The sequence below is a fragment of the Ananas comosus genome, linkage group 15 (assembly GCF_001540865.1).
Source record: "Ananas comosus cultivar F153 linkage group 15, ASM154086v1, whole genome shotgun sequence".
Lineage (NCBI taxonomy): Eukaryota > Viridiplantae > Streptophyta > Magnoliopsida > Poales > Bromeliaceae > Ananas > Ananas comosus.
The window spans coordinates 7,080,939-7,108,327 of NC_033635.1; the positions used below are offsets into that span (position 1 = coordinate 7,080,939).

The window sequence follows — 27,389 nt, forward strand, 5'->3', positions numbered from 1 at the left end:
TGTGGTGGCGGATGCGCTAAGTAGGAAATCAACAAAAAACTTAGCGATGCATGTTGTTACTCAACCGCAGTTGATCGAGCAGATGAAGCGGTTGGAATTGGAGGTGGTGACTCCTGACACGCCCTTAAGTTGATGATTTTGATGGTGCAACCTACACTTTTGGATAGAATTAAAGAAATGCATGCTTCCGATATGGAGTTGCAAAGGATTAAAGGTAAAATGGTTGATGGTTGCACCGGCGATTTCCTTATGGATGACCAAGGATTGATGCGTTTCCATTGACGGATTTGTGTACCGGCAGATTCGGGAATTAAAGAGGATATTCTTCAAGAAGCGCACCGAGCACCCTGTGCTATACATCCGGGAGGCATCAAGATGTATAAGGATTTAAAGTTGTTTTATTGGTGGCTCGGGATGAAAAAGGACGTTGGCGAGTTTGTAGCTCGTTGTCTAACTTGCCAACAAGTAAAGGCTGAGCGCCGATTACCCGCCAGAAAACTTCAGAGTTTGCCTATTCCCGTGTGGAAGTGTGAGAGGATCACCATGGATTTTGTGACAGGATTGCCTCGCTCTCAGGCTGGGCATGATGCTATATAGGTGATCGTGGATAGGTTGACGAAGTCGGCGCACTTCATACCTATTCATACTACTTGGACCGGAGAGAAGCTCGCACAAGTGTACCTTGATGAGGTTGTGCGACTTTATGGAGTACCTACATCGATCGTATTGGATCGAGACACTCGGTTTGTGTCTCATTTTTGGAGGAGTCTACAGGACGCCCTGGGCACCCGACTAGACTTTAGCATTGCTTTCCACCCTCAGAGTGATGGGCAGTCAGAACGCACCATCCAGACATTAGAGGATATGCTTCGAGCTTGTGTGATAGACTTCCAGGGAGGATGGTCACAGTATCTACCGATGGCAGAGTTTGCTTATAACAACAGTTATCAAGCAAGCATCAAGATGGCGCCGTTCGAAGCACTTTATGGACGGAAGTGTAGATCGCCACTTCATTGGAGCGAAGTAGGCAAGAGATTGGCTTTAGGCCCTGATGTGCTCCAGGAAGCTGAGGATAAGGTTCGAATTGCTCGGGAGCGACTTTTGACGGCATAGAGTAGACAAAGGAGCTACGCCATTCGACGACGGCGAGACTTGGAGTTCCAAGTTGGAGACCATGTTTTTTTTAAGGTCTCGCCGACTAGAGGGATCAAGAGATTCGGGATTCGAGGTAAGTTGAGCCCCCGTTTCATTGGACCGTATGAGATTTTGAAACGTGTAGGTCCGGTAGCGTATCGACTTGCTCTACCAACGAACCTATCGGGCGTGCACAACGTCTTTCATGTATCGGTCCTTCGGAAGTATATCTTCGACCCGACTCATGTGTTAGATGTTACACCTGTGGAGTTGCGGGACGACTTGAGCTTCGAGGAGCAACCAGTGAGGATTTTCTCTCGCGAGGTGTGAAAACTACGAAATCGGGATATTCAGTATGTGAAGGTTCTTTGGAGCAACCACGGGGAGCGTGAGGCCACGTGGGAGCTTGAGAGCGCGCTGTGGGAGCGCTATCCCCATCTTTTTCAAATGGAGCTTTGAGGTATGTGTTTGCTTTTGAGTTTCGCAGACGAAACTCCTTTTTAGGAGGGGTGAATGTAACACACTGGACCTGTGCAAATTGCGAGGTTCGAGTGTTTGATATGGATTTCGAACTTTTCCATACTTGGTGGAAGGTCGTAGATGGTATTCCGACCTAAAAGTTCGATTTCTGGAATTTTGGCTAAGTCCTTAGAGTTTTCACTCTCGGGGATCGGTCCCTGATAGGAGAGACCGGTCCCCTCGGAACAGTGTTGCGGTAGGACTTGAGGCAATCGGTTGTAGCACACTGGACCTTTGCAAATTGCGAGGTTCGAGTGTTCGATTGGTATTCCGAACTTTTCCACACTTGGTGGAAGGTCGTAAATGGCATTCCGACCTAAAAGTTCGATTCCTGGAGTTTTGGCAATGTCCTAAGAGTTTTCACTCTAGGGGATCGGTCCCTGATAGGAGAGACCGGTCCCCTCAGAATAGTGCTGCGGCAGGACTTGAGGCAACCGTTCCCTGGCGGGTGAGACCGGTCCCCGAGCGCAACTACCCGGGGAGAGACCGGTCCCATGCGGGGAGAGACCGGTTCCCGAACGTTGAATTTTTAGGGCAGGCTGAGAGATCGGTCCCAGGTCGGGGAGACCGGTCTCTCAGTCCGAAAACTGCCCAGACCCGGGCAATGCACAGGTTGGATTTTTGAGGGACTTAAGTGGATTTTGTTGCTTCAAAGGGCCTTAAGGCCATTTCCTCTCCCTCTTACCCTCATTTCTCTCCCTCACATTCTCTCTACACCCTCTAGAAAGAGAAGAAGAAGGAGAAGAAGAAAAAGAAGTTGGAGGAGAGCAAGATCTTGAGGCTTTGAAGCATCTTCCTCTCCCTTTGCTTACTATTGGCGGCTTGGGGCTTGCTATTGGGGCTTTGTGGAGGATCAATCTTCAACCCTAGAAGATTTGGAGCTTGTTTTGGGGTATCTAGAGAGGTTAGTACCTTGATTCTAGCCTTTGATCCATGTTTTGGTAGGTTTTACCATATGAAACCCTAGAAATGAGATTTAGGGTTTATTTCGGAAATTTTTGATTTGAGGGCTTGGAGACCCAATTGATTGGCTTAGAATCTTTATTTAGGTTGGATTTGAAGAACTCTAACTCCCATTTGGAGCTTGAGAGAGGATCTCTTCACTTGAGGTGAGTTTTTCCCTACCTTAGCCTATGTTGCTTATTGTTTGAGCTTAGGGTTGATCGTAAGATTCGTTTAACCCTTGTTCCTACATTTTTAGGGTGCTAGGAGACTAGCGGACACCTTCGTCGGAGTAAACGAAGGAGAGCAAGAGTTGTGGTGGGTTTGGCTTCATGAAAACAGGGCGAAATGACCTCCATGCTTTCTATACTCGTCATAAAGTCATTTTAAATGCAAATCTATACTAAATGAAATTTATGTGAATTTTAGAACACTTAAAATTCATATGTTATGTGTAAGAAAATTTTCACTCTATATAGTAAAGCATTCTGGGTATTGTTACATGCATTGGAGTAGTATTCGCACTAGCCGTTTGGAAACATGCCTCATATGTTTAAAGTGGCTCAATTATGCATTTATGAACATTTGGTTTAAGCTTGGACTTAGTAGATGAAAGTGTCATAAAGGGGCACTTAGACTAGCACACTATGAGACTATTGTATTGAGACTTAGTGATAGGCCATGGACATCTACTACTTTCCATGTTTTAGACATGATGATATAGAGATAGGCCTATGAGAGAGTTGTGACATATTCCATGTGGTTAGACATGAGGACTTAGTACTTGAGACGGATCTTTTGTTACTTGCCATTGTGCTCATTCGCACATGCTTGTGAGGGTCGCTCCTTACAAGCCGGCACTCCGGAGATGGCCATCGCGATACATATTCGCCGTGCGGGATTGGGCGCCGAAGTGGATTGCTATGGAAAAGGCTCATTCCTAGAATGGGGATATTGACTACCACGGGGCCATTAGGCTCGGCACCGGCCAGACAGCCTACGGGTGGGTCTCAGAGCCAGACAGCTTTCGGGCGGGTCTCTTCAGAATTGATTTTGAGCATTCATCATGCCATGTGGATATTGATTAGAATAGTAAACAATGACATCTTTGCTATTTGACTTATGGACATCATACTAGCGATGCTTGGGTATATTCATATGAGAATAGCTTTTCTTATTTATACTAAATCATGCTAAGTAGAGATATCATGTGATAGCAAATATTTATACTTATTTACTTGTCGTACATATCGTTTTTGTTTATACCTGCTTACTGACCCCTTTTTAGTTTGGGCCTAGTGGTGCATTTCACTGAAGCTAGTAATTGCCCACTTGGAACTATTATTCAATAGTTCTCACGCCCCCTATTTTATGGTTTTATTTCAGAGCCTTCGGCACTGGCGGAGGCACGGGATCGCGGCAAGGGAGTCGCATAGCTAGATAGCAGAGCTTACTGTTGCTCCTAGGTGGTCACTCTCTTCTTTTTGGTTTTTGTGAGAGAGAGAGTTTTGAGTACCATGTATAGAGAGACCACCTATATACTTGTTTAGCTTTTGCATGGGGATTCCTATTGTATTCACTTGATGTTTTTACTTAGTGGACTTACTTTTATGTTCTCTTCTCTTATTGTAGCTTCTAGATATATTTCTAGTTTTGGAGCTTTAAACTAGATGAAACCCTATATTTGGATTTTAGAATTTATTTTGGAAATTTTTGATTTGAGGGCTTTGAGACCCAATTGATTGGCTTAGAACCTTTGTTTGGGTTGGATTTGAAGGACTCTAACTCTTATTTGGAGATCGAGAGAGCTTCCTTCACACTTGGTGAGTTTTTCTCCACCATAGCTTGAGATGGTTAATGATTGAGCCTTGTATTATTCGTAAGGTTCGTTTGACTCTTGTTCCTACATCTTTAGGGTGCTAGGAGACTAGTGGGCATCTTCATCGGAGCTTACGAAGAGTCGCAAGAGTTGTGGTCGGTTTGACTTCATGAAATCGGGGCGAAATGGCCCCTATGTATTCTATACTTGTCGTAACGTCAATTTGATTGCATATTCATGTTAAATGGGATTTATGTAAATTTTAGAACACTTAAAATGCATGTCTTATGTATCATGAAATTTTCACTCTATGTAGTGGGGTATTCTGGGTTTTTAGCATGCATGTGAGCAGTGGTTCTTTTGCGAGTTGGGTACTTGTCTCGTACGATGAAAATGATTAGAATTATGCATTCATGAACATAATTATCATGCTTGGATATAGAGACCAAAAGTGTCATAAAGGGGCACTTGGACTAGCAAACTATGCAACTGCTATTTGGGACTTAGTGATAGGCCATTGACATCTTTTATATTCCATGTTAGAGACATGATGATATAGAGATAGGCCTATGAGAGATGTGACGTATTCCATGTTGTTAAACATGAGGACTTGGTGCTTTAGACGGATCTTTTGGTTACTTGCCATTGTGCTCATTCGCACATGCTTGTGAGGGTCGCTCCCTACAAGCCGGCACTCCGGAGATGGCCATTGCGATACATATTCGCCGTGCGGGATTGGGCGCTGAAGTGGATTGATGTGGGCTAGGATCATCCATAGGGTGGGGATGTTGACTACCATGGGGCCATTAGGCTCGGCACCGGCCAGACAGCTTACCGGTGGGTCTCAGGGCCAGACAGCCTTCGGGCGGGTCTCTTCAGATTTGACTTGAGCATTTATCATGCCATGTGGACATTGACTAGAATAGTAAACAATGACATCCTTACTATTTAGCTTGTAGACATCATACTAGTGATACTTTGGTACATTCATATTAGTGTAGCCTTTTATTATTTGAACAAAATCATGCTAAGTAAAGATATCTTGTGGAAGCAAGCATTCTTGTTTATTTACTCGTTGTATTTATCGCTCTTACTTATATTTGTTTACTGACCCCTTTTTGTAGCTTTTGGGCCTAGTGGGGCATTTCACTGAAATCAGTAATTGCCTACTGGGAACTATAATTTAATAGTTCTCACGCCCCATGTTTTATGGTTTTATTTCAGAGCCTTCGGCACCGGTGGAGGCACGGGATCGCGGCAAGGGTGTCGCCTAGCTAGATAGAGAGGAGCTATTTTTGAGCTTAGGTAGTTACTCTTTCTTTTGTTGTATTAGAGAGAGAGAGATTTTGAGTACCATGTATAGAGAGACCACCTATATACTTGTTTAGCTTTTGTATTGGGATTTCTATTGTATTTACTTTGTGGTTTATTTAATGATTTTAGCTCTCTACTCTTCACACTGCTTTAGATACTAGATATTGTATGATGCTCTGATATCTCTAGACCTCCTTTATTTTCTTTATTTATCGTTTTGTTTTAGACGCCTTATATGTTTTAGACATATGGCGGGTCTGGCACGTGCCGGGCGGGCTTCCGCTGGGTCCCGGGGCGTGACAATATAGAATTATGCTACTACTCTATTATTAATAATACAAAGTCTTTTGTACTATTTAGTTTTCGGCCGTTGGATGAAAAGATGTGTGTTTAGGATGATAGTGGTCCCCTAGGGTTTAGTGGGTGGTCGATTTAATAGTATAATCTAACGTGTGGAAATGATCAAAGGGTAGATCTAACGGTAGAAAACTCAATAGTTCCAAAATTATATATATATATATATATATATATATATATATATATATATATATATATATATATATATATATATATATATAGCTAGTCTCCCATTATATCTATAGTACATGGGCTCCAGTACTATAGTCTCGTTTTCAATTTTAGGGTATTCAAATCAACGATCAACACCGTTAAAACTCATCTAGGGTATTTAAAGTTTTTATAAATAAAATTTTATATTTTTTCGACATAGTTTATTTTATGATCAAACAATTTCAAAATTGTCAATTTTCAATGGCTACTATGGCGAGTTTGGAGTTTAACGGTGTAGAAGAATCTAAATTTNCGCATTATGAAAGTCTAAGATCTTTTAAAAGCGGTGAATCATTCACCGTCTTCTTCATAATTTTTTGGAAAAGAGAAAAAAAATGAGGTTGTTAAAATTGTATGTAGATTATACGGGAAATAAAAAAGGAAAATAAAAAAAGTCAGGTTGTTAGAATTGTGTGTGGAATATTAGAATTTTTGTTTGATTGTTAGAATTGTATGGATAGATTATTAAAAATTTATTGATTATTAGGATTATATGGATATATTATTAGGATTTTCAAATAGTTAAGATTATATATGATGTTTGATTATTACGATTGTTTGGATATATTATTAGGGAGTTCGGCTATGGTGCTTGTAAAAGTACCAAGCACTTGGTGCTTGTAAATTTTTTACCGTTAGATCTTTGCCTTTGATCATTTTTGCCCGTTAGATTATACTATTCAACCAACCACCGACTCAACCCTAGGGGGTCCACATCATCCTAACCGCACATCCTTTAATCCAAGGGCCAAAAATTTACAAGCACCAATGATTTGGTACTTTTAAAAGCATAAGAGCCCAATTCTTATTAATATATATTTATTATAATTTTAAATATATTTAATCTATATATAAAAATTATAATAATAATATATATAGTATATTAATTATTATATAATAATAATATAATATATAAATAAAAATATATTAAATATATTTTTATTTATTTATTTTTTTACTTTCAACCAACCATCATGAAAAATTATTATTATTTTTTTTTTTTACAAAACAACACTAAACTACGTAAAATTTTTTTTTCACCGAAATTTTTTTTTCCACAATTTTAGATGGAATCAAATACACAACGTCTGAAAAAAAAAAATTTCAGTCCAAAAAATTTTCTTTTAGCTGGTTTTACGGGGAACCAAACACCCGCTTATCCGCCCCCATCTGTACGAAGAAGATCGAAGGTTTGAATCCATCCACGTCCGCCGGTTATGATCGGTTCCTTCCGGGTTATCCTCCGCCCCCACCATCCTAACCCGTTCCATTTCAGAAGTCCAACAAACGAATAAAATCCCATCCGCCCGGAGCTCCTCCCTTATCTCCCCACCAAGGTCATCAGCAGCGAGGGGGGCGCCACGGGCCAGATCGGGAGAGAACGAGAACGAGAACGAGAGCGAGCGAGGGAGCCGCGAGGTAAGAAGAGGCTTTTAAGTGAGCGCTCGATCCCTACTATTATGCCTTCCCCTTTTCCCTCTTCCTCTCCCTTATTCTTCTTCCCTCTTCTCTTCTCCGCCGTCGGCCGAGAACCCAACAAAGGAAAGCCCTTTTGTTGTAAGCGGCATAAACGAAACCCTTGGTGTGCAGGAGAGTGAGAGAGTTTTTAGGGAGAGTGCGGAGGGAGAGCTATATAGAGAGGGTGCGTTGAGAGAGAGAGAGAGAGAGGTGGAGAGGGCGATAAACACCAGGAGATTGGTAGTTCTTTCAGAATTCTCCCGAGGACGAGGGATTCAAGGATTCTACTTTTGTTTCTTTCGTCGATTTGGCTCTCGAGTCGAAGATTATGGCAACAAAGCTCGTGGTTAGTAACCAGCTCTTTGCCCAGTTAACAATTTTCTCAGTTGTCCTTCGCTGTACTGTCCGTATCTGCATTTCATGTGACTTCTTCTGGGGGAATCTGGCGTAGGTTCTCGGAATCCCCTGGGATGTGGACACCGAAGGACTCAGGGAGTATATGAGCAAGTTTGGACCTTTAGATGATTGCATTGTTATGAAGGTTGATGACTCCTCTTCCACAACTTCTATATTTCCTTTTTTTTTTTAAATTTTTTTTATTTTTCCATATAGGTTCTGTTTTATCTAAATCTTAAATGGGGTTTCTTTGGCCTTGTTTGCTATGGTTGCCTTCATTTTTATTCTTTCCTTCTTCTTTTCTTTTCTTTTCTTTTCTTTTCTTTTTTTTTTTTTCCCCTTCAAATACAGACTCCATGCAATCGAGTGCCCTGTGCGTGGTTTGTTGGATTGTTCGCAATTTATTCATATACAGATTTGTTTGGCAACCAAAAACAATAAGCTATTTTTGTGCAACCCCTTAACAAGGCTGCGTTATTTTCAGCCTGACTAACAAGGCTGAAAACTTATTTTATCTGAGGAATTATTTGGTGATAAGACATTGCTTTCATGCAATACTGTAGATACATAGCAAGCAAATATTATTGTACCACGAACAAATGGAGTTTGATGCGTATTATGATTCTATCAGTATCACTTTTATAAGCATGTAAATTTCTTTTTCTGCAGTGTAAATTCTGGTTGATGAGCAATCTGATTACATATGACCAACTGTAAGGTCATTGTAATTTATTGCCTCCTATTTCCCCGTTGAGATTGTAAAGTGTCATTTGGCATGTAATGTTGAGTACCAACTGATGGTCTAAAATCCCTAGATAGCTTGTAGTTGACGAAATTGCTAGTGTTTTAGTGACGGAGAAATATTGTTAGATTCTATGGAGAAAACATAGTGTGCCACATATAACTTGTATATTCAATTCAATTGCCCAGTTCGGAGACTTATAAAATGGACCTGATTAGTTCAAGCATGCTGACATATTTCTGTCTTCTTTAGCTGCTTTGAGTCCTTTACACACTAGCCTTGTATATATCAAATGTTTAGGCAACTAACTAATAGAATGCAACAATTGACTGTTTAAGGTTGGAGAACATTTAGACTTTAGGGGTTGTTTAGTTGCATGTAGTTGCAATTGTATTATAGTTGCTACTGCATGTAGACCCAAATATTGTGTTTGGTTTGCTGCATTTGAATACAACTGTTGCAGTTGGAATTGCACTAGGAGGCTTTAATGCAACACTTGGAACTGTGCGCAAGTTGGTTGTGGTTCCAACTGTAGTAGTTGACGAGGGTAATTTTAAACAAAGTGTAAACTTGCCTACCAACGCATCTTTTAAACAATAAAAATCTTTTCTTCTACATTGGGAGTACTCTCACCATCCCATATTAAAGTGATAAAATTTGTAAATACATTTCTCAATTGGATGCAATCAAACAAACAATTTGTAGCTCACTTTCTATTGCATCATCAACCAAACAAGATGCATTTAATTTCTCAATTGGATGCATATCCAAATACACTGCATTTACAATTTTGTCTAACCAAACGACCCCTTGGACTAAGATGAGTTTATCTTTGGTGTCATTCTACTTTGGGACTAGACTTGAACAAATAATACTTACTAGAAAACTAAAAGTGGATTAGATTAGGCGATGGTAAATATGAGGACATTCTCTTTTTATCAGTATTGATTCAGGATTATATTGAAGAAAGATGTCAAACTAAATGATTTAAAGCTATATGTGTAAAAGGAAGCAAAGATAAGCTGTTAGATTTGAATAATTATTCTTTTGGATGCCCAAAAGTCAAGTGCATATATTGCAATTTTTCTACTTTGAAGAACATTTTCGTGAATGAATTGTTATAGCTACTTTGTAGTTCCTTTGTGTGAGAAACTTTGTTTCAATATATTGGTTGATCAGTTCCTTCGTGTTACATGTGCTATTTTGAAGACCTAGGCTAGTTTCAGCATAGTTGATTTATCAGTGCCTTGATTTTACGTGCATTGTTGGAAAACCTAGGCAGCATGTATGGTCTTGATGTTTCACAGCACTGCTTGTCTTGATCTTGCACAGTATTGATTATCGATCTTTTTGTTAGCTCAGAGCTGCAATACGGGTTTTCCTGTTGTTGTCCTTAAGTTCATCATATTGGTTTATTTTTGTCCAGTTGACATGCTAACTGTCAAACTTATCTGGTCTCATTTTGCATGATTGACTATATGAAATAATAGGAGCGCTCAACTGGCCGTTCTCGTGGATTTGGCTATGTCACTTTCTCAGCAGCAGATGATGCAAAGGTAATTAAATTGATTTTAGTAACTTTTTTTTTTTTTTTTTTTTTCCAAAATAGACTCCTAGATCTTGACTTTGGGATGTGAACGTGTAAAATATTTATTCAAAGTTTCTAACATAAGCACTTTAATTCTTGGCATTAATGTTAATTTTATGGTAGCTTGTCTAGATGACTAGCTGGTACTTATAGGTTTCGTTTGGCTAGGGTATAAGTAAGAACTACCTATTCCAAGGATAGATACAAGTTCAGTTATAAGCAAGAACTAGACCAATTTTGCGTTTAGATGAAAATTGAGTTGTTCCGGGAATAAGAAAAATAGCGTTTGGATAGATAAGATGGAATAAGAAGAATAGTGGGTAGTTATAAATAGAAAATAATGATATTGCCTCTTATATTATATTTGAATTTAAAATTTAAAATTTTATATTTAAATTTTTAAATTTAAATATATAACTTTTAAATTTCAAAAATTCAAAATTAAAATTTAAAATTTTAAATCTTAAATTCGAAAATTCAAAGTTCTAAATTTAAAATTTAAAATTTAGGATTTAAGATTAAATCTAAATTTAAATATATAAAATATCAAATTTTAAATTTAAAAATTTAAAATATCAATTTAAAATTTAAAATTTAGGATTTAAGATTAAATCTAAATTTAAATATATAAAATATCAAATTTTAAATTTAAAAATTTAAAATATCAATTTAAAATTTAAAATTTAGAATTTAAAATTATAAACTTTTAATTTTAAGATTACAAATTATAAATTTTTAAAATTTAAATTTAAATTTGAATTTTTAAATTTAAATTTTTTAAAAAATAAATAGTGGTGGGAATAGTTGTTCCCACCCCTATTCCCACGCAGGCTTATCCCACCTCTTAACGGGTTATCCCAAGATAACTCGTTAAGGGGTGGGATAGTTATCCCACCCTTTTTTTTTGTGTTTTGGTATAGGGGGGAGAGGGGGGGGACCCCTTATCCCCCAACCAAACACCCTCATATGATCTTATTGTCTTAAATTTCAGTAAGTGGGCTCAGTATTGTAGAAACCTATAGTTATTGGTCCATATAGATGCTTCATTGTCTAGTATAATTACTTGTTTGCGGTGAGAGCCCTTATAAATAGGTGCGCTTATTGGTTAGTAGCGATGTTTAGTGTTTTGTTAATTTATTTGCATTCAAGAAACCATGTCATTGGATAATTATGCAAAAGAAACATTGTTGCTTTTATATGGATTTCTATTTGAGCTTTGTATTGCAAGTGCAACCATAGTTATGCTCGTTACGTTAGCAAGATTATTTCATTTTTAGGCATACTTAAAAGTCAAGTTTGTAGAGATCTATTTGATGTTACATATTGTCAAGTTATTGTAGATGAAATAAGGGCTTTCTAGAGATCTATTTGATGTTACATATTGTTCCCTTCCTTCTTTTTTAATTATTGGATGGTTTAGGATATCTCTTTCCTTTGTCTTTGGATTTTTGATTTCGGGCTTGTACTTCTCTTCTGTTAGGTGTTTGATGGCCAAGTTGCATGTTTGATAGCTTTTGTTTCCTAGTAGGAAGATAAGCACGTTCTAGAGGCTTGTTAGTCAAGCTACATAATATGACTTGTCCTTGGTTGAGCCTTTGGTTATGCATTCTGTTTCCATCTTGGACAACAAGAGGGAAACTTTTCTCACCATTACTCTATTTGCATCTATTTTTTTTGGGCTTTAGGTAATCTAGATTTAGTTTAGAGTAACTAGTCTGGGTTTAGATTGGCCACTATCCTTCCACTTATTTGTAATTTGTTTGCCCAATCAGCCTGTATTTGTTAGTATTTAATAAACACTGATACTGTATCATAATCACAACGAACAAAAACCCAACTGACCAGACTTAATTAATGGGTAGTTTGGCCATTCTAAATTGGGTGAAATCAGCTGTTTTTAGTGAATGAAATATCAAATTCCAAGAGATGAGGATGCCACATCACTAATTTACCCTAATTTGGGGGCGCCGTTAAATGAAGTTGATGGATAGCTAGAAAAGTAGCTTTTTTTTTAGTATATAAAATGAAAAATTGATGTAAGTGGTGACTGAATTGATGATTATAGTCATATAATTCTGACAATTATATAACTGATGAATTGTCTTTGTGTGCTGCCACTCTGGTAAGTAGTTATCTTTGTTGGATTGCGTAATAATGTATCTAAGACTCAATAAGTTGTAAAGATGGTGTTATCTGGATAAGTCCGTATACTTGCTATGAAAAAAAAGAAGTATTGTAAAATACTCGATGGATCTTTGCATTAAGTAGGGTGAGTAGAAACTTTATAACGTGCCAATATGATAACAAAGAGAAGAACCACAAAGGTTGAGGCTGAAAAGGTAAGCACGGCGCTGAAAAAGTAAGCATGACGCGCAGATGTGATTTTATCAAAGAAATAGTAGTTGCTCTTAAATTACAGAACTTGAGGAACCATGATTGAGAATGTAAGAGAATGTAACCTTTAGATATCACCTAATAGAAGCATACTTACTATGCTTTGTAAACTTGATTTTCTCCTGGTGTTTTAGGAAGTTATATTCATTGCTGTCAGGAAAGTAGCAAATATCATAAAATACATGAACTATTGTTAAGATTTTAAGAAAAAGAGCAATGTGCCAGTAGACAAACAACATAAAAATAGACGGAAAAGCATAATAGGAAAATTTAGCCTGAAAGAAGCTTTTATCTAGCTGTGCATACACATTTTTTTATTTTTTTTATTTTACCATTCTGGATGAACTAACACCTAAAAGAGATCTTCAAGTACCATTATGTGGCGCTGATACTTCATGGTTATCGGTGCTGCTTAAGAATCATTAATATTGTGCTAAAGCCTGCAATATGCTTGATGCTTAAGGTCATTTGGCGCACTTATGCCTTATCAATGTCTTTGCAATTCAAAGGAGATGTTTTAATTTTGATTCTTGCTTGTTAAGTCCTCCAAATTTTTTGTAAGAAGGCTTTCATGGAGGAAAACCTTTTGACTATCGTGCCCAGCATGATGGAGGTCCTATAGTTATTAAGCCAACGTCTTCCCTAGCTAATTCGTGAGTGATAGTTTGTTTGGAATTTACTAGAGTGGTTTGACTAAGCATGAAGTTTTAAAGTGAAGTTGGATTGGAGAAACTGGCATAAGAAAGGAAGGTTGTTGTCAGGAATGCCAGGCGGGTTGAGCTTCCTAGTTTTATCATTCCTCTGATTCAATTGTAAGGTTTCTTGGGCAGGTTGACTTCCTAGTTTATTCGATTCTCCAATTCTCTTATATGGTTTCTTCTTTAATCCTCACCAAACTCAAGGCAATGGATAGATTTCTTTTTGTTTATTTATTTATTTTCTTTATATTAATAGGGCTTATAAAGATTTGCAAAGGATAGAAAAAAAATCCAGGGAGCTTTAGGGATCACTTTTATATGTTATTGTCACAATGCCTCTGTAAAAATTGAGGTGGTCTGGTTCCATATCATAAGAATATCATTTATATTGCCTTATTGCGGTTGGTTCTTATTGCATGTTGTTTTATAGTTCAGCTGTGACACATTTTTACAACTTATTCAATAAATTATAGTTGCTAACTTGACTTATACATTTCTATGTTCAGTCTATCAATTTATGCTTGATGCTTGTCATTTGTGCCCTTTATACATTAACTGCTTAAAGCACTTCAATTCTACTTGCTCTTATCTAGAATGCACTTGAGAGCGAGCATATTCTTGGAACCAGAACTCTTGAAGTGAAGGTTGCTACACCAAAGGTACATTATGCGGATTTTTTTTTTTTCTTGGCATTTTATCTGTTCACGCTCAGCTTAACTATGCTGCAAAAGAGATAAGGCAGCTATATATAATGTTTCAAACTTTCAATCTTCTGAATGTGGATATATTCTCCTTTATATTTATCGAAATTAGGAAGAAATGAGGGGGCCTGCTAAGAAAGCTACTCGAATATTTGTAGCCAGAATTCCACAAACTGTAGATGAATCAATGTTCCGGAGGTAGGTTATTCATATCTTTTTGTGGTTCGCTGATTTTGAGTCATCTACTTGATAGTAATTGCGCAAAATTGAAAATCCTACAATTATTGTGCAAATCATTCAACTTATTGGTTATTTTTGCAGTTATTTTGAGTCCTTTGGAGAGCTAACGGATCTTTACATGCCAAAGGTAAGAAAACATATGTTCAACTTTTCCTATTATAACACTTCTACGGCTGACTGTTTCTTTACTTGTTAACACTTCTACGGGTGACCATTTCTCTACTCGTTATGTTTGACTCGTTTCACTGATAATACCTAACATTACAAGTCATATAACAAATAAAAAGAAAAAAAAAGTGGGTTTGTGAACTTATTTTTGTCCTCACTATTTCTGCTTAAAGTGTTTCAATGGATTAATTTGTGGAGAGACTCTTAAGTATTAATTTTTTTTTTAATTGATACCCCATCAACTTCTTAAAATTTCAACTTTAGTGATTTCAATGGATTAATTTAGCTCCCCCCCCCCCAATCAAACACTTATTCCTTTAAATTTAATGACTTTAATCACTATTTAGCAAATAAGGCTGCAAGACTAATAGCTAATAGAGTTATCAAATTTATCTAGACCCTTAAGTAGAATAAGTCAAATTAAAAAAAATTCGAAGTTGAGGCATCAATGAATAAAAAATACAGTTGAGGGGCCTATTTAAAAGATGCCTATAGTTTATGTGGTCTTAGTACGTTTTCATCTTACGTTAAGTTAATAAAACAATTCATCTTCTAAAATTAAGTTAAGAAAACAATTCATTTAGGTGGAACCTAATTGCTCTTTCATGGTTGGCAAGTCAATTTGATGGTCACATGTTAATATTGTATGGTTCACATGTTAATGTTGTATGGTTCACGTGTTAAAATTGTAAGTTAAATATTTTTTATCATCTTTCTATGCTCAGTTTGGTCTGTTTGGAATTTTTTCAGAAGTACCATACTAGTCTTGAGAAGTCCTAACAATTTTGACTTTGAAATTCTTTACTTCTCACTGAAACAAAAAGCATAACCTTAGATATGAAATATTGAATCTTTAATATACTCTTCTAGGATTGAGAAACCTCTTCTGGCTTCTTTGATAAGCTAGAGGCTCACAAATCTTGGATTTTCTGAATGCATTGCTTTTACCTTTTGAGCTGAAGAGCTCCTGCATAGCTGTTATCTCTTACGTTGTAGAGATTATGGATAACTTTTACCTGTTGAGTTGTTGAGTTCGTTGGTAAGCTAGGCCAATTAGAAATTGATGCTGGATCGTACTGTTTAAGTAATGCTCATCATATTGCTGTCTTCTGAGTTCTGACCTGCATAAACTTCAGTAACCATTGAGCATGATATGTCCATCAAATTGTGATTCATTAACTTTATACATGGTCAATTGAAATGTTTCAAACTAGTAAGGCTGATAGGATGCCAAAATAAACTACGATTTTAGAGCTTTCTTTCCAATTTTAAGGCTAGTGATTCATACTCTCTTTGATTGATCTTTAAGAGTTAAGCTGCAAGAGAGCTCAAAAAATAGTAGCTAATATACATGATGCAAATCCAAATTTTGAAAAAATCTTCAAATTGCTTACAATAAAATATAAGATAAAGAATGAGAGATTTAGTGTCACGCCCCGAGACCGCTACCAATTTGGTTCGGTTCGGGCACGTCGAACAGACGCCGAACGGACAGCACCTCCCCTGTCCGCCCAAGGCTAAACAACCTGATCATGTACAAGAATTTGCCCAGGAATAGAAATTCTATACATACACAATTAACGAAGGGCACGACAAGTGCCAACAACTAAGAGCAAGAGTCACATGTGCATACAAGTGAACAAAAGAGAGATCTACTAGCTATTACATCACATTGCATTCATTTACCTCGAGTTACATTTACATCTTTTCCAAAATAGATACATGTTTACTAGATCATCACCAAAATACATCAATAGCTCTCCAATTCCTCGCCTACATAATCCACTCATATACATAGGTGCTGCTAATGCAAAAGGAAGGCTACTATACTACTGCTCGGGCGCAATACCCTTGCCGCGATCCTCGCACTGCGCGCTTGAATTAGGCCCTGCAACAAAGTGGGGTGAGAACTATTGTCCATAGTTCCTAGTGGGTTCGGCCGCCGACTCCGCCAATCTCCCCACTAGGTCCGAGTCGGCAAAAGCAGATAGATAGGTAGATAAATATGAAAACTGTAAATGACATAGCAAGAAAACTACGCTACTATGCCCAATTACAAGTATTATATGCATACATCATATAGTAAGTAGTTCTACTAACATGCCAATATGTCCAATAAGCAAATGTTCAATAAACAGTGCTATTCTCTTGTTTACTCAATCCTTGGCGGTCCCTCGGGTTCGCCCACGACTCACCTTGCCATCCCGTATGGTAAGGAGACTCACCTCGCTCTCAAACCCGGGATCGTTTGCGGGACATCATCTCTGCCCCTCTCGCGCCAAACTCTGGAGTGCACGACGACTTGTGTGGCGCGACCACCACAAGTATAAATAGACTGTGAGTATGATCCAATCCTCTCAACTCGAGGATACCCTATTAGTTAGGGCTAGAAATCACTCGGGAATCCACCTATCCTAATGTCCATATACAAGTGTTTAACTACACTATGTTCTTGCTCAACGAGTCATCACTAGGGAATCCACCTATTCCTAAGTTCACAATCCACTAGTGTCACTTTACATTAAGTTATATGCCACTCGTTCTGTTCATTTATCAATCATGTGGCACTCATTATGTCACTAGGTAACCATCGAGTCCATCTCTTTTCCCCGACATTATAGGATTCAATGTCAAGACCCAATCCTTATCTATCCATTATACCAAGCATTCAATTCGCACTATGATATCAATTAGAAAGCATAAGGAATGGAAAACAATGCAATCCTACAATGCAACATGCAAGAGATGCAAAAATCATGGTGTGCTAAGACATAGAGAGGAATCCGGTTGTTTCGGGATGACACCACCCACCTTTTGACGATGTCAAGACTCTAGGAACGCTTCTCGGCACTTACTACGATGTCGTCTCGGCCTCCGAGGAGGAAACGAAGCCCAATCGGTCTTGTTTTGCCGATAACTTTTCAATGACCCGACGAATCGTCAATCCGTCTTCGCCAACGCGTTTAGACACCTAGCAATTAGGTTTAGATGCAATCAATTGAGATCAAACCTCACTATTAAGCAAAACCCCAATTTGGAGCCCTAGGTTTGCATCTATGCAACAATGCCCCAACAAATCTCTAGCTTTAAGCATTAAATATCTATTAAGCATGTTAGAGTTCTAATCAAACCATTTCTAGAGCAAGAAATCCAAGCCCTAAGAGTCTACCATTGTTGAGCTCAAAAGCTTACCTCCAAGCTTGCTCCAATGGTGAGGAGAGGAAGAAGAAGGTGACCAAAGCCCTTCTCTAGCTTGCTTCTCCTTCTTCTCCACCTTCTTCTCGTTCCTTTCCTTCTTCTCCTTCTTCACTTCAAGAGAGAGGGAGAGAGAGTTTAGAGAGAGAGAGTGTGTGTTGGGTGTGAAAATGAGAGAGGGAGAGTGATCTCCCCTCTATACCCCCAACTAATGCAACAATTGCATAATAGCCCCTCCACTTTGCTTCTCTCACACTGCCCAGACTGGGCAGTTTTCGTGCTCGGGGATCGGTCTGTCCCTAAAGGGACCGGTCCCCGAGACCAACTCTTGCGGGCAGAGGCTCTGAGCCAGCTTCTAAGCGTACGGGGACCGGTCCTCGCTTGAGGGACCGGACTTTCAAGGACCGGTCCCCTCTCGAGGGACCGGACCCCGAGAGCAAACATCGCGCGCAGAGCTTTTCTGCCGCACATTCAGCTTACGGGGACCGATCTCTCCCACCAGGGATCGGTCCCCGAGAGCAAAATTTGCAAAGTTGCAGATTTCCATTCTTTTGCTCTCCGAGGCCCTCGCCAATGCACTTTTTGACGCCTTCGGCCTTTCCGAAGTATACCCACTCGACAATTAGTCGATTCTGAGCGAAGTCCAACTCTCGGATTTCGAGAATTCACTTCCTTACATTTAGGAAGCTTGGCCAATCCACGCTTGGAGAAAGAAAGTGGGAAGAATAATGGCCAATTCAGCCCACAGAGAGAGATCTTTAGAGAGAGAGAGATCTTTAGAGCGAAAGATCTTTGAGAGAGATCTTTGAGAGATCTTTAGAGAGAGAGATCTTTGAGAGAGAGAGAGAGTAATCTCTTAACCAACAACTATTTGAAATCTAAAAACTAATCCCACGAAATATATAGGATTTACAATTTCCTAAACCATCGCGTCCTCGAGATGTATACGATTGTTGGGTCTAAGCAAATGCTACACCTTCACCAATTGATGGTCAATTCCAACATTTGTGACAATCATTTGTGTTTTCGCATCAAGATATGGTGATGTAGATTAGAGAGTATATTAGGTAGAGTAAGAAAGAAAACAAGGAGAAATAGGTAAGACCAAGGATGAAGTCAGATGGAAAAACAGTATACTCTCACACTTAGAATCTTTTATAAGCTCTGGTATCAATTGATGCAATCCAAAGTTTAGAAAGAACTTCAAATTGCTTAAAAATAAAATAGAATATAAAGAAGGAGAGAGAGTTAGGAAGCTAGGCCAATCCATGCATATAGAGAGTAGGGGGAGAAGAAGAATACCGGTGAATCCAGGCCAGAGAGAGAAAGAGAGAGAGAGAGAGAGAGAGAGAGAGAGAGGATAATTACGTAAAGCCTAATTTCCAAAAATTTCATCCATTCATAACTCAAAACTGCGATAGCTACAATTGAGCTTATTTAGAATAGTGAAACGAATTCCTTGACATAAGGAATTCTACCTAACCTTTTAACAACAAACTGAAAGAACTGAAAGAGGAATTTAGGTCCAAGAGCCCAACAAAGAACTGAAAGAGGAATTAAGGTCCAAACTCCAATTGGACTTTTAAAATCTTACTAAATATTAAATTGAAATTCTGCTATAAATATAAATGAGTATCCTATAGAAGATGGAAACAAACACCATCAGGTCATCATCGTATGGCTATTTTGTGAGAAAATTAGAAATTTTGATGGCGAGGGACTGAAGTGCAATATTTGTGAAACCTCAGGAATTGAAGTGTCCAAGTGAAAACTAGAACGCCGTGTCACAGTTTCGGATAGTATAGGGATTGCCATGCATTCTAGTATCTAATAATTAAAAATTTCTTTGTACAGTAATAGAGTATAGTCAAAATGATATTATTTCAATTTCGAATAAATGTTCTGCATAACTGAATATAATCAAAATGATATTATTTCAATTTCGAACGAATGTTCTGCATACTGAACCTAGCTCAGGCAAATGATCTCCTCTTTTTTGGCATATGTAGGATCATGACTCTAAGGGGCATCGTGGAATTGGGTTTATTACTTTTGCTAGTTCAGGTATACGAGCATGCTGCCTTGTTTACTATGAATATTGCTTTTGGTTTTACTATTATGTCCTGGAATTGGTTTATTACTTTTGCTAGTTTAGGTATATGAGTATGCTGTCTTGTTAACTATGAATATGGCTGTTGGTTTTACTGTGATGTATCTATTCATAAGGTACATATAGTCATAATTCTATTTAATTGCTTTTACCATGATGTTGTTTTGAATTGGTAAAGCTAGAAAAATTGCGTGCCCTTTGTTATCTAAGAGAACGTAGTTGTTATAACTAGATTTTATGAAGAATTGAATACAAAACATACCACCACCTTACTTTAGTTTGATATTTTGATGGTACAAAATAGAAAAATATAATGACCTTTAATATCAGTAGAACTCAGCGGAATAGTATAAAATGCAATTATAAAAAGCTTGTGTCTTTGCATATAATTTCAAGAAAGTCCCTCATTTTTCATCTTTTCGTATAAATCATTCAATTCTAAGTATTCCTTTACAGAGGTTCTGACCAGGCATCTTGATACTTCAGAATCTAAGACAGCGTTTGCATGTGGAATATAATGGGCATAAGGATAGATTTCGTTACGAATGTTCTAAAATGCGGTATGCGAAATTCATGCGGTTCCCCACCGCATAGCGCATATGTCGTGTATGCCAGCGCATTTCCAGACACATATATACTCCAGCTATCAAAATATTAAAAAATATTTATAGGTATTAAAAAAAATAAATTCTTTCTAACAAAGTTAAATAACTAAAGTAATAATTCAGAATTCACAAATTGAAATAATTAATTTCAAGACCTCATATGCACACATGTACCACTAAACTAATAATTAGTAATATACTCTTAATTATTAAGTAGAGAAATAAATAGAATTTCAATGCAACATTGTAAAAACTGTCAAACAGAAATCAATGTTCTACAATGCAGTATGCTAAACTTTTATGAAAAATAATAGTTTTTTTTTCAATAAACTATCATTCACATCATCTGATAGGCCAATATTTAAAAAGAATAAATAATAACATCTAATAACTTCAAAATTATCCACTAATATTTATAAACATAATTATTAGATATATTAGGAATAATACCTACTAAAATAAGAAGATAGATAGTTAGATTATATTTATATAAAGATAATTGTGTTTATATGCATCACTATTAACTAAACTTGTATGAAAATAGATATGTATATGTATATTTATTAATCAAACAATCTCATTCAACATTGTTTTTTAATCCCATCTTAAAAAAAAAATGCCACATATGTGGTCGCCTACCGCATATGCGGCTGCATATGGGGCGAATATGTGGCCGCATATATGGTCGCGGGCTTCATATGCGGTGACCGCATATTGTATTGCATATTATATACGCGGTGTGGTTGTTAGTCCGAATTGCATATGCGGCCACATACCGCCTTTTGGAACATGGATCGTTACTATTCTTAACAAACACTTTAGAAAATGGTGAAATCCCTGCCTAGAATTAGGTAGCCCAAAAGTGCCCATGGGCTGCCCAATTAATAGGGATAATAATACTGCGGTTAGGAGTGGAACAATGTTATCCCTATGGTTACTGAAGCATCCAATATTCCCATTCGAACGTAATAGGGATATTTAATCTAACTACTACACTCTTTTAGATTTTCATCCTATTCCTGGGATAGGAATTCTCCAAGCAAATACTACCTAAGAATATTCATTAACGGTTTTGACTTTTATCTTGCAACTTTGTCCTCATAAACTCTATATCATATTATTAGAGTTCCAGTCCCCTAGTTGGTTCTGCACGATCTCGATGACAATAATTTATCCTTGTAAGTTTCATATATATATTATTATAAACAGGCTTTTGACATTTTCTATAATTTCAATAAAGTCCCTAATTTTTCATCTTTTCAAATATATCGCTTAATTCTGAGCTCCCCCCCCCCTTTCCCTAGAAATCCCAATGAGCATCTTTAGTGAGTATTTGAAGATCCAATTAATGGTTTAATTTTATTTTGAACTTAGTCCTTGTGAAATTTTTATCATATCACTTTACTAGAGTTTAGGTCCCTAGCCGATAACATTATGACAGTACGCTTGATTCTCTTTCCTATAGTTTCATAAGGAGCTTTGTAAAGGTGAAAAGAAATAGCCAGATAAGAGTCAAAATTATTAATGGAATAATCTGATATTATTTTTGAAGTATGGACAATGACTTTTGTGAAAGGAAAAAAAATAAAAAATCAAGGGATTTTTGTTTGCCAGGCAGCAAAATATTGGTAAAAGTATGAAAATAAAGTTTTGTATTTCAGAATCTTTCTTAATGCACCAAGGCGAGGCATTAGAAGATGGTTGTCCAACAAACAACGCTTCCAAAATGTACTATGCGATATATCTTTTTGTATTTCCTTGGTAAGAGTTAAGACTAATACTATATGCATATTTCATAATATGTTAGTCCAGTAAGGTATATAAGGCACTTTTTGGCAGGTAACACATAATATTTCCTTTGAATAAAACATATCAGTTAGGGATGCCATTGACCCCCCATCTTGTCAAGGATGGTTTTAGCTGTCAAAATTGACAATTTTAATGGTCGGTATGGGATGTGTCCTAGTTAACAGTGTCGAAGAATTGGAATCGGTTGAATTTTTTATAAAAATTCTATTTTGTAACGCCCAGAGCCCAATTGGAAAGGGTATTTTCTTGAAAAGCACTAGATTTTTTTTTTTGTTTAATCAGATGCGGCGGAACCTCATTTCAAAAAGATCTCAAACTTGGCCTAGGGCGCGACAGATTCGCCACACGCACGGGATTTTCTTTGTCCACACGGATAAAGGCTCCTTTGTACGTGCACGACGTCGGGATACAAAGCATACACAGACCTAAACAAAGATTGTATACACATCCTACACTATTTATTATAATAGCAGGAAGTAACTAAAATTAAAACTAGAATCATACAATTTTAGTATCACTACTAATCAACTATTAATTCAACAGAATAGATCAACAATCAGAGATAACAAGAATTTAGAATAATCAGCAGACAGAAATAAATGGGAACTACGATCCGGTTGATGTTAGCTAATCAGCTCTATCTAGGCGTAAGCCTCACTCAACGTCCTGCATCTTATCACCTAAGCCATCTGTAAAAATAGGGTGTGAGAAACATATCAAATATTTTCCAGTTAGTACAACGAGCAGTCAAGGGCAAGCCATACTTGTCAACACAGATAAGGAACTACAATAAGTAAGAGCATACATATAATGATCATAAGAATCTGGGTAGCTGCATCATAATCTAATAATGAACTAAGAACTACTGCAGCTAGAACAGTTAAAGGCATGATATCAATGTAGTATGATCAAACATAACTGTGGTAGAGCAATGCCACTATAATACAGATAAAATCATGGCATGTGTCAAGACAATAAAGTTGACCTACACAAGTGTTGTAATGTGAGTAATCACAAGATGTCTTGGGTCATTGCTATAAATTCATAAAGCAAAAGTTCACCGAATTATCCAATCATTGCCCGCTATCATAGGATATTGGGAGACTCTCTAATCAATTGTGAGATAATGATATACGACTATGCATCAACCAACTGGCAGAATGACAAATAACCCAATCAGCACCCATTGTCATAGGATATTGGGCTGCCTAGTATCATAGAAGCTTGGGCAATCGCACTGTCCGTTTTCAAAGGATCTTGGGCAAGCGCTAAGCTGTTGGCGCAACCATATCTAACTGATCTAGACTAATAGGTTGGATTCTAACCACTTTTCTGAAAAAGAACACCTTTAGCCACTGGATGGATTAGACCGCTGCACCAGTGTTCGCAAAATGCGCATCAGATGTCAAATGCAACATGATCAATCACAATAGTGTCCAACATCGGCAGACAACCGAGAAAACTCCTAAAAAGTTTTAAGCGAATCCCAACAAGGTCTAATATCATATGTGTCCAATATTATAAGAGGCTCTGCATCTTATATAATCTAACAAAGCAATGAAACATGTATATATAATCGACATCTACGAAATAATCAAGATATATCAACATGAGAGGTAAGCAATAAATGACATGCGAGATAGAAGCAAATGAATTGAATCATGGTCTAACAAGTTTAGGAAAGGAAAATCGATTAAGTGACTAGTGACTACATTACCATTTCGGATCGAAGCACCCACCTATACCCTAAAGCACTCGAGTCCACGACTCGTCCCAGTCCACGACTCGTCCCAGTCCACGACCACTAAGTATCACTTGGACCTGACCAACCACAAACATGTCAAACAGCCCTAACAAGCTATCGGTCGACAGCAACACGTTTAAAGCGTTGTTTTTGCGAAAGGATTTCCGAAACCAACACGGGTCACCACACTAACTACCCTCTTGACCATGCATCTACACACAGGTGTCAGAATCCCCTACGGTATCCCCAAACGCTCCAATGTAAGTGTTGGGATAGCCGTACACATATAGGCACCGTTTGGCAAGGGGATAGGGATAGGGATAAGCCCTTATCCCTCCCTTTATACCCAAACACTAATTTTTTACCGGAGAACAGTAGTTCTCGGTTACCTATAATAACCGGTTATAACTATCCCCACCAACACCTCCATTTTCTATATAAAACTACCTAATATTTTTCTTATTCCATATTATCTATCCAAACGCTATTTTTCTTATCCCCGGGAACAACCCAATTTTCATCCAAACACTTTTTTTTATCCCCATACTTGTACCTATCTCTGTAATAGCTAGTTCTTGTTTATACCCGAACCAAATGGTACCGTAGTGTGACAACGGAGGCAACGACCACTAAACTAGGTCGTAATGGATTCCGACGTACACCAGTTTTGGTATAGGAACCAAAAAGACATCACACGCGCTCTCGCTATTAATTTTGACCAGCGAGTACCCTTCGGAACAACTCCCACAAATTTCGAAGCCTACATGCACAAGCAGTGTCGTCAAAACGACGACTTTTCGCCCCGTTATGTCCTGAAGTTGTCATTTTCGACGAAGGAGCAGCAAAGGACCACGATCAATCTTGAGGGTCAATCCTACTCAGAATTCAACTACAACGGGGTTCTAGCTAGCAACAAGCTCGACCATGCACATCTGACCCAACAATTTAACCAGAATGTTGGTTCCAACTACTGATTTTCGTCGAAAATTATGTAAATTCCCAAAAATAGACATTTCGGTCCACGAAGAGACTTGAACCACACCATGCGTCTCATCATCTCATCAGCTATCTCGAAATGCACCAATTTAGGTGCCGGGGAAGCCAGCCGTATGCAAAGTGCAATTGAAAGGGATCTCAAGATCGGAGATAGGCCATTTCGGGTTGTGGAAGTGCTATTTTCAGCATCGATATCCTTCACGATTCTTCTACTATCATCGGACACAAAACAACGAGGTCGACCCAGCCAAGAAGGCTTGACAATGTCCAAAGATAGCTACAATGATGTTTACGCGAATTTCGAACCGAAATTGCGTATTATGATCAATTTCGTCGATTTAAGCGTCTAAAGCCCCATTCGAGCTTCAAAACGATTTTCAAACTTAGGATAATCAATCCAAGGGGTCGAACCCAACTAATTAACACTACCCAAAGCAGCCACAACATACAATTGTGCAAAGGACCCTATACGACCAAATAATTATGCTATTAGTACTAAATTTTGAGTTTAGGCTTTTATCGTCGCTTTGCAATTTCGAAGCCGACCAACAGCATTGAAATGGGCAACGAGGCTCTGGACGTTGTGCTCGTGATCCAAAGCGTCAACGGCTACAGATGACGAAGTTGGAACAACATTTCTTCGGAATGGGATGTCCACAGAATGCACAACCTGCACACATTCACTGCAACAATTAGGTCTAACACCAAGGTGAGCATGGGTATCGGAGAGGTCAAGAGTGTGGTGCTTCCTTACCGAAGTCATTGGCGGCGGGGGTGGCTTGAATAGAAAGGCTTTGCTAGGAGTAGCTTTAGCTGCAGCAATAGGGAATAGCAGAAAGTGATCTTACTCTCCCGTGGCTTTGGGTGGCCAGTGTCGGCCAGGGGAGGTGGAGTTTGGCGGAGGGAATGCCAGAGAGCTGGTGCCCAGCAGTTGGGAGCGGCGGCGGCGCCGGATCGATTAGATCTAGATGAAGCTCACTTTCTTGAGCTCTGGCTAGATTTGGGCTTAGGGAAGCTTTGGGGCTGATGGGTAGTGCCGGAGAAGGTCGCTGTAGGTCCGTTAGGATGGCGGCGGTGGCGGCAGTTCGGGGCCGGCAAGGCCGACCATTATAGCTTTGGTAGCAAGTTAGGAAAGGGAGGGAGAGAAAAAATAGGGTTGACTGGAGCTTTGTCGGCTGGAGCAGGGTTGCTAGAGGTCGGCGATGGTGACGAGGGAGATGGGTGGTGCCTGGGGAGAGGAGAGGGCAGGAAGGAGAGAAGGGTGAAGAAAACCCTAATCTCCATTTATATGGTTTTGCAACAATTGCAGTTTTGTCTCTCTGCTTTTGAGTTTCTCGTTCAAAACTCCTTAGTGTGTGTTATTTGCACAGTAACACCTTATAATAAAATTTCGTGCAATTTGGCACATAAAATGTTGTGTTTTTTGCAAGAAAACTCTCCATCAGATTTGAAGATCTCATCTTTATGTCTGTGCAATTTTGAACAACAATTCTTGAATTTCATGAAACTTCATTCTAAACGTCCCTTTGCGAGTCTACTTTTTTATGAGCCCCTCCACTTGCTTGAACTCCAAGAATTTTCACATAAAATGATAACCTCTTTGCACGTTACCCTTGTTTCCCAAATTCCCATTTTGTAATAGTTGCACTTTGGCCCTCTCTAGTTCACAGTTTCTTGCTCAAAACTCATTTACAAGTGTGTTTCGCTCATAAGTTCTTTCATCTGTGAAATCACGCAATTTGACATATGAAATGTCGGCCTTTTTGAATAAAAACTTTGTTTTCTAGACTTTGCTCTCGTCAGACTATATGTTCGAAACATCATTTTATCTTGCTAAGTTGCTCGAAAGTCTATTTCATGACCTTCGGCACTGTCTAATCTTGAGAGTGGCGATTTTTGTTTCGTGAAAAATGTCCAATTATCCGAGTCTCCCATCTTTATGAAAATTGTTGTAAAAATTTCCAGGTCTACATATTCGCTATTCAGATTAAGATCAATAACTCGGATCTTGAATTGAACAACCTTATCCACTTTTTTTAGGAGGTCGTTTGATTTTGACCATTCATTTTATAGCCGCTTCATGGATTCTATTATAATTTCAAAAAATTATGAAATTCAGTTTCAAGTTGCTTCAAATGCTTTGGATGCGAAGTGCAAAAAGGCGCAAGACTCTCCTGGAGCGTAGGCGCGAGGCGCACTGCGAGGCGCTCGCCTCAAGAAGGCGAGGCGCACATTTACTAAGACTAA

The 27,389-nt window shown here is 38.2% G+C and overlaps 1 protein-coding gene across 2 annotated transcripts in view; it reads left to right on the forward strand.

Annotated features, from left to right (window-relative positions):
• The window catches only part of LOC109721444 (heterogeneous nuclear ribonucleoprotein A/B), a 43,174-nt gene continuing 23,274 nt past the window's right edge, over positions 7,490-27,389 (forward strand). The window contains exons 1-8 of one of the 2 annotated variants that reach the window (XM_020249088.1): positions 7,490-7,717; positions 7,889-8,102; positions 8,208-8,297; positions 10,385-10,450; positions 14,168-14,233; positions 14,388-14,473; positions 14,597-14,642; positions 19,888-19,942. In XM_020249088.1, the coding sequence (XP_020104677.1) occupies positions 8,085-8,102; positions 8,208-8,297; positions 10,385-10,450; positions 14,168-14,233; positions 14,388-14,473; positions 14,597-14,642; positions 19,888-19,942 (427 nt within the window). In that variant the 5' untranslated portion in view covers positions 7,490-7,717; positions 7,889-8,084. The remainder of the gene's footprint in view (positions 7,718-7,888; positions 8,103-8,207; positions 8,298-10,384; positions 10,451-14,167; positions 14,234-14,387; positions 14,474-14,596; positions 14,643-19,887; positions 19,943-27,389) is intronic. The other variant, XM_020249089.1, reaches the window with a different exon arrangement.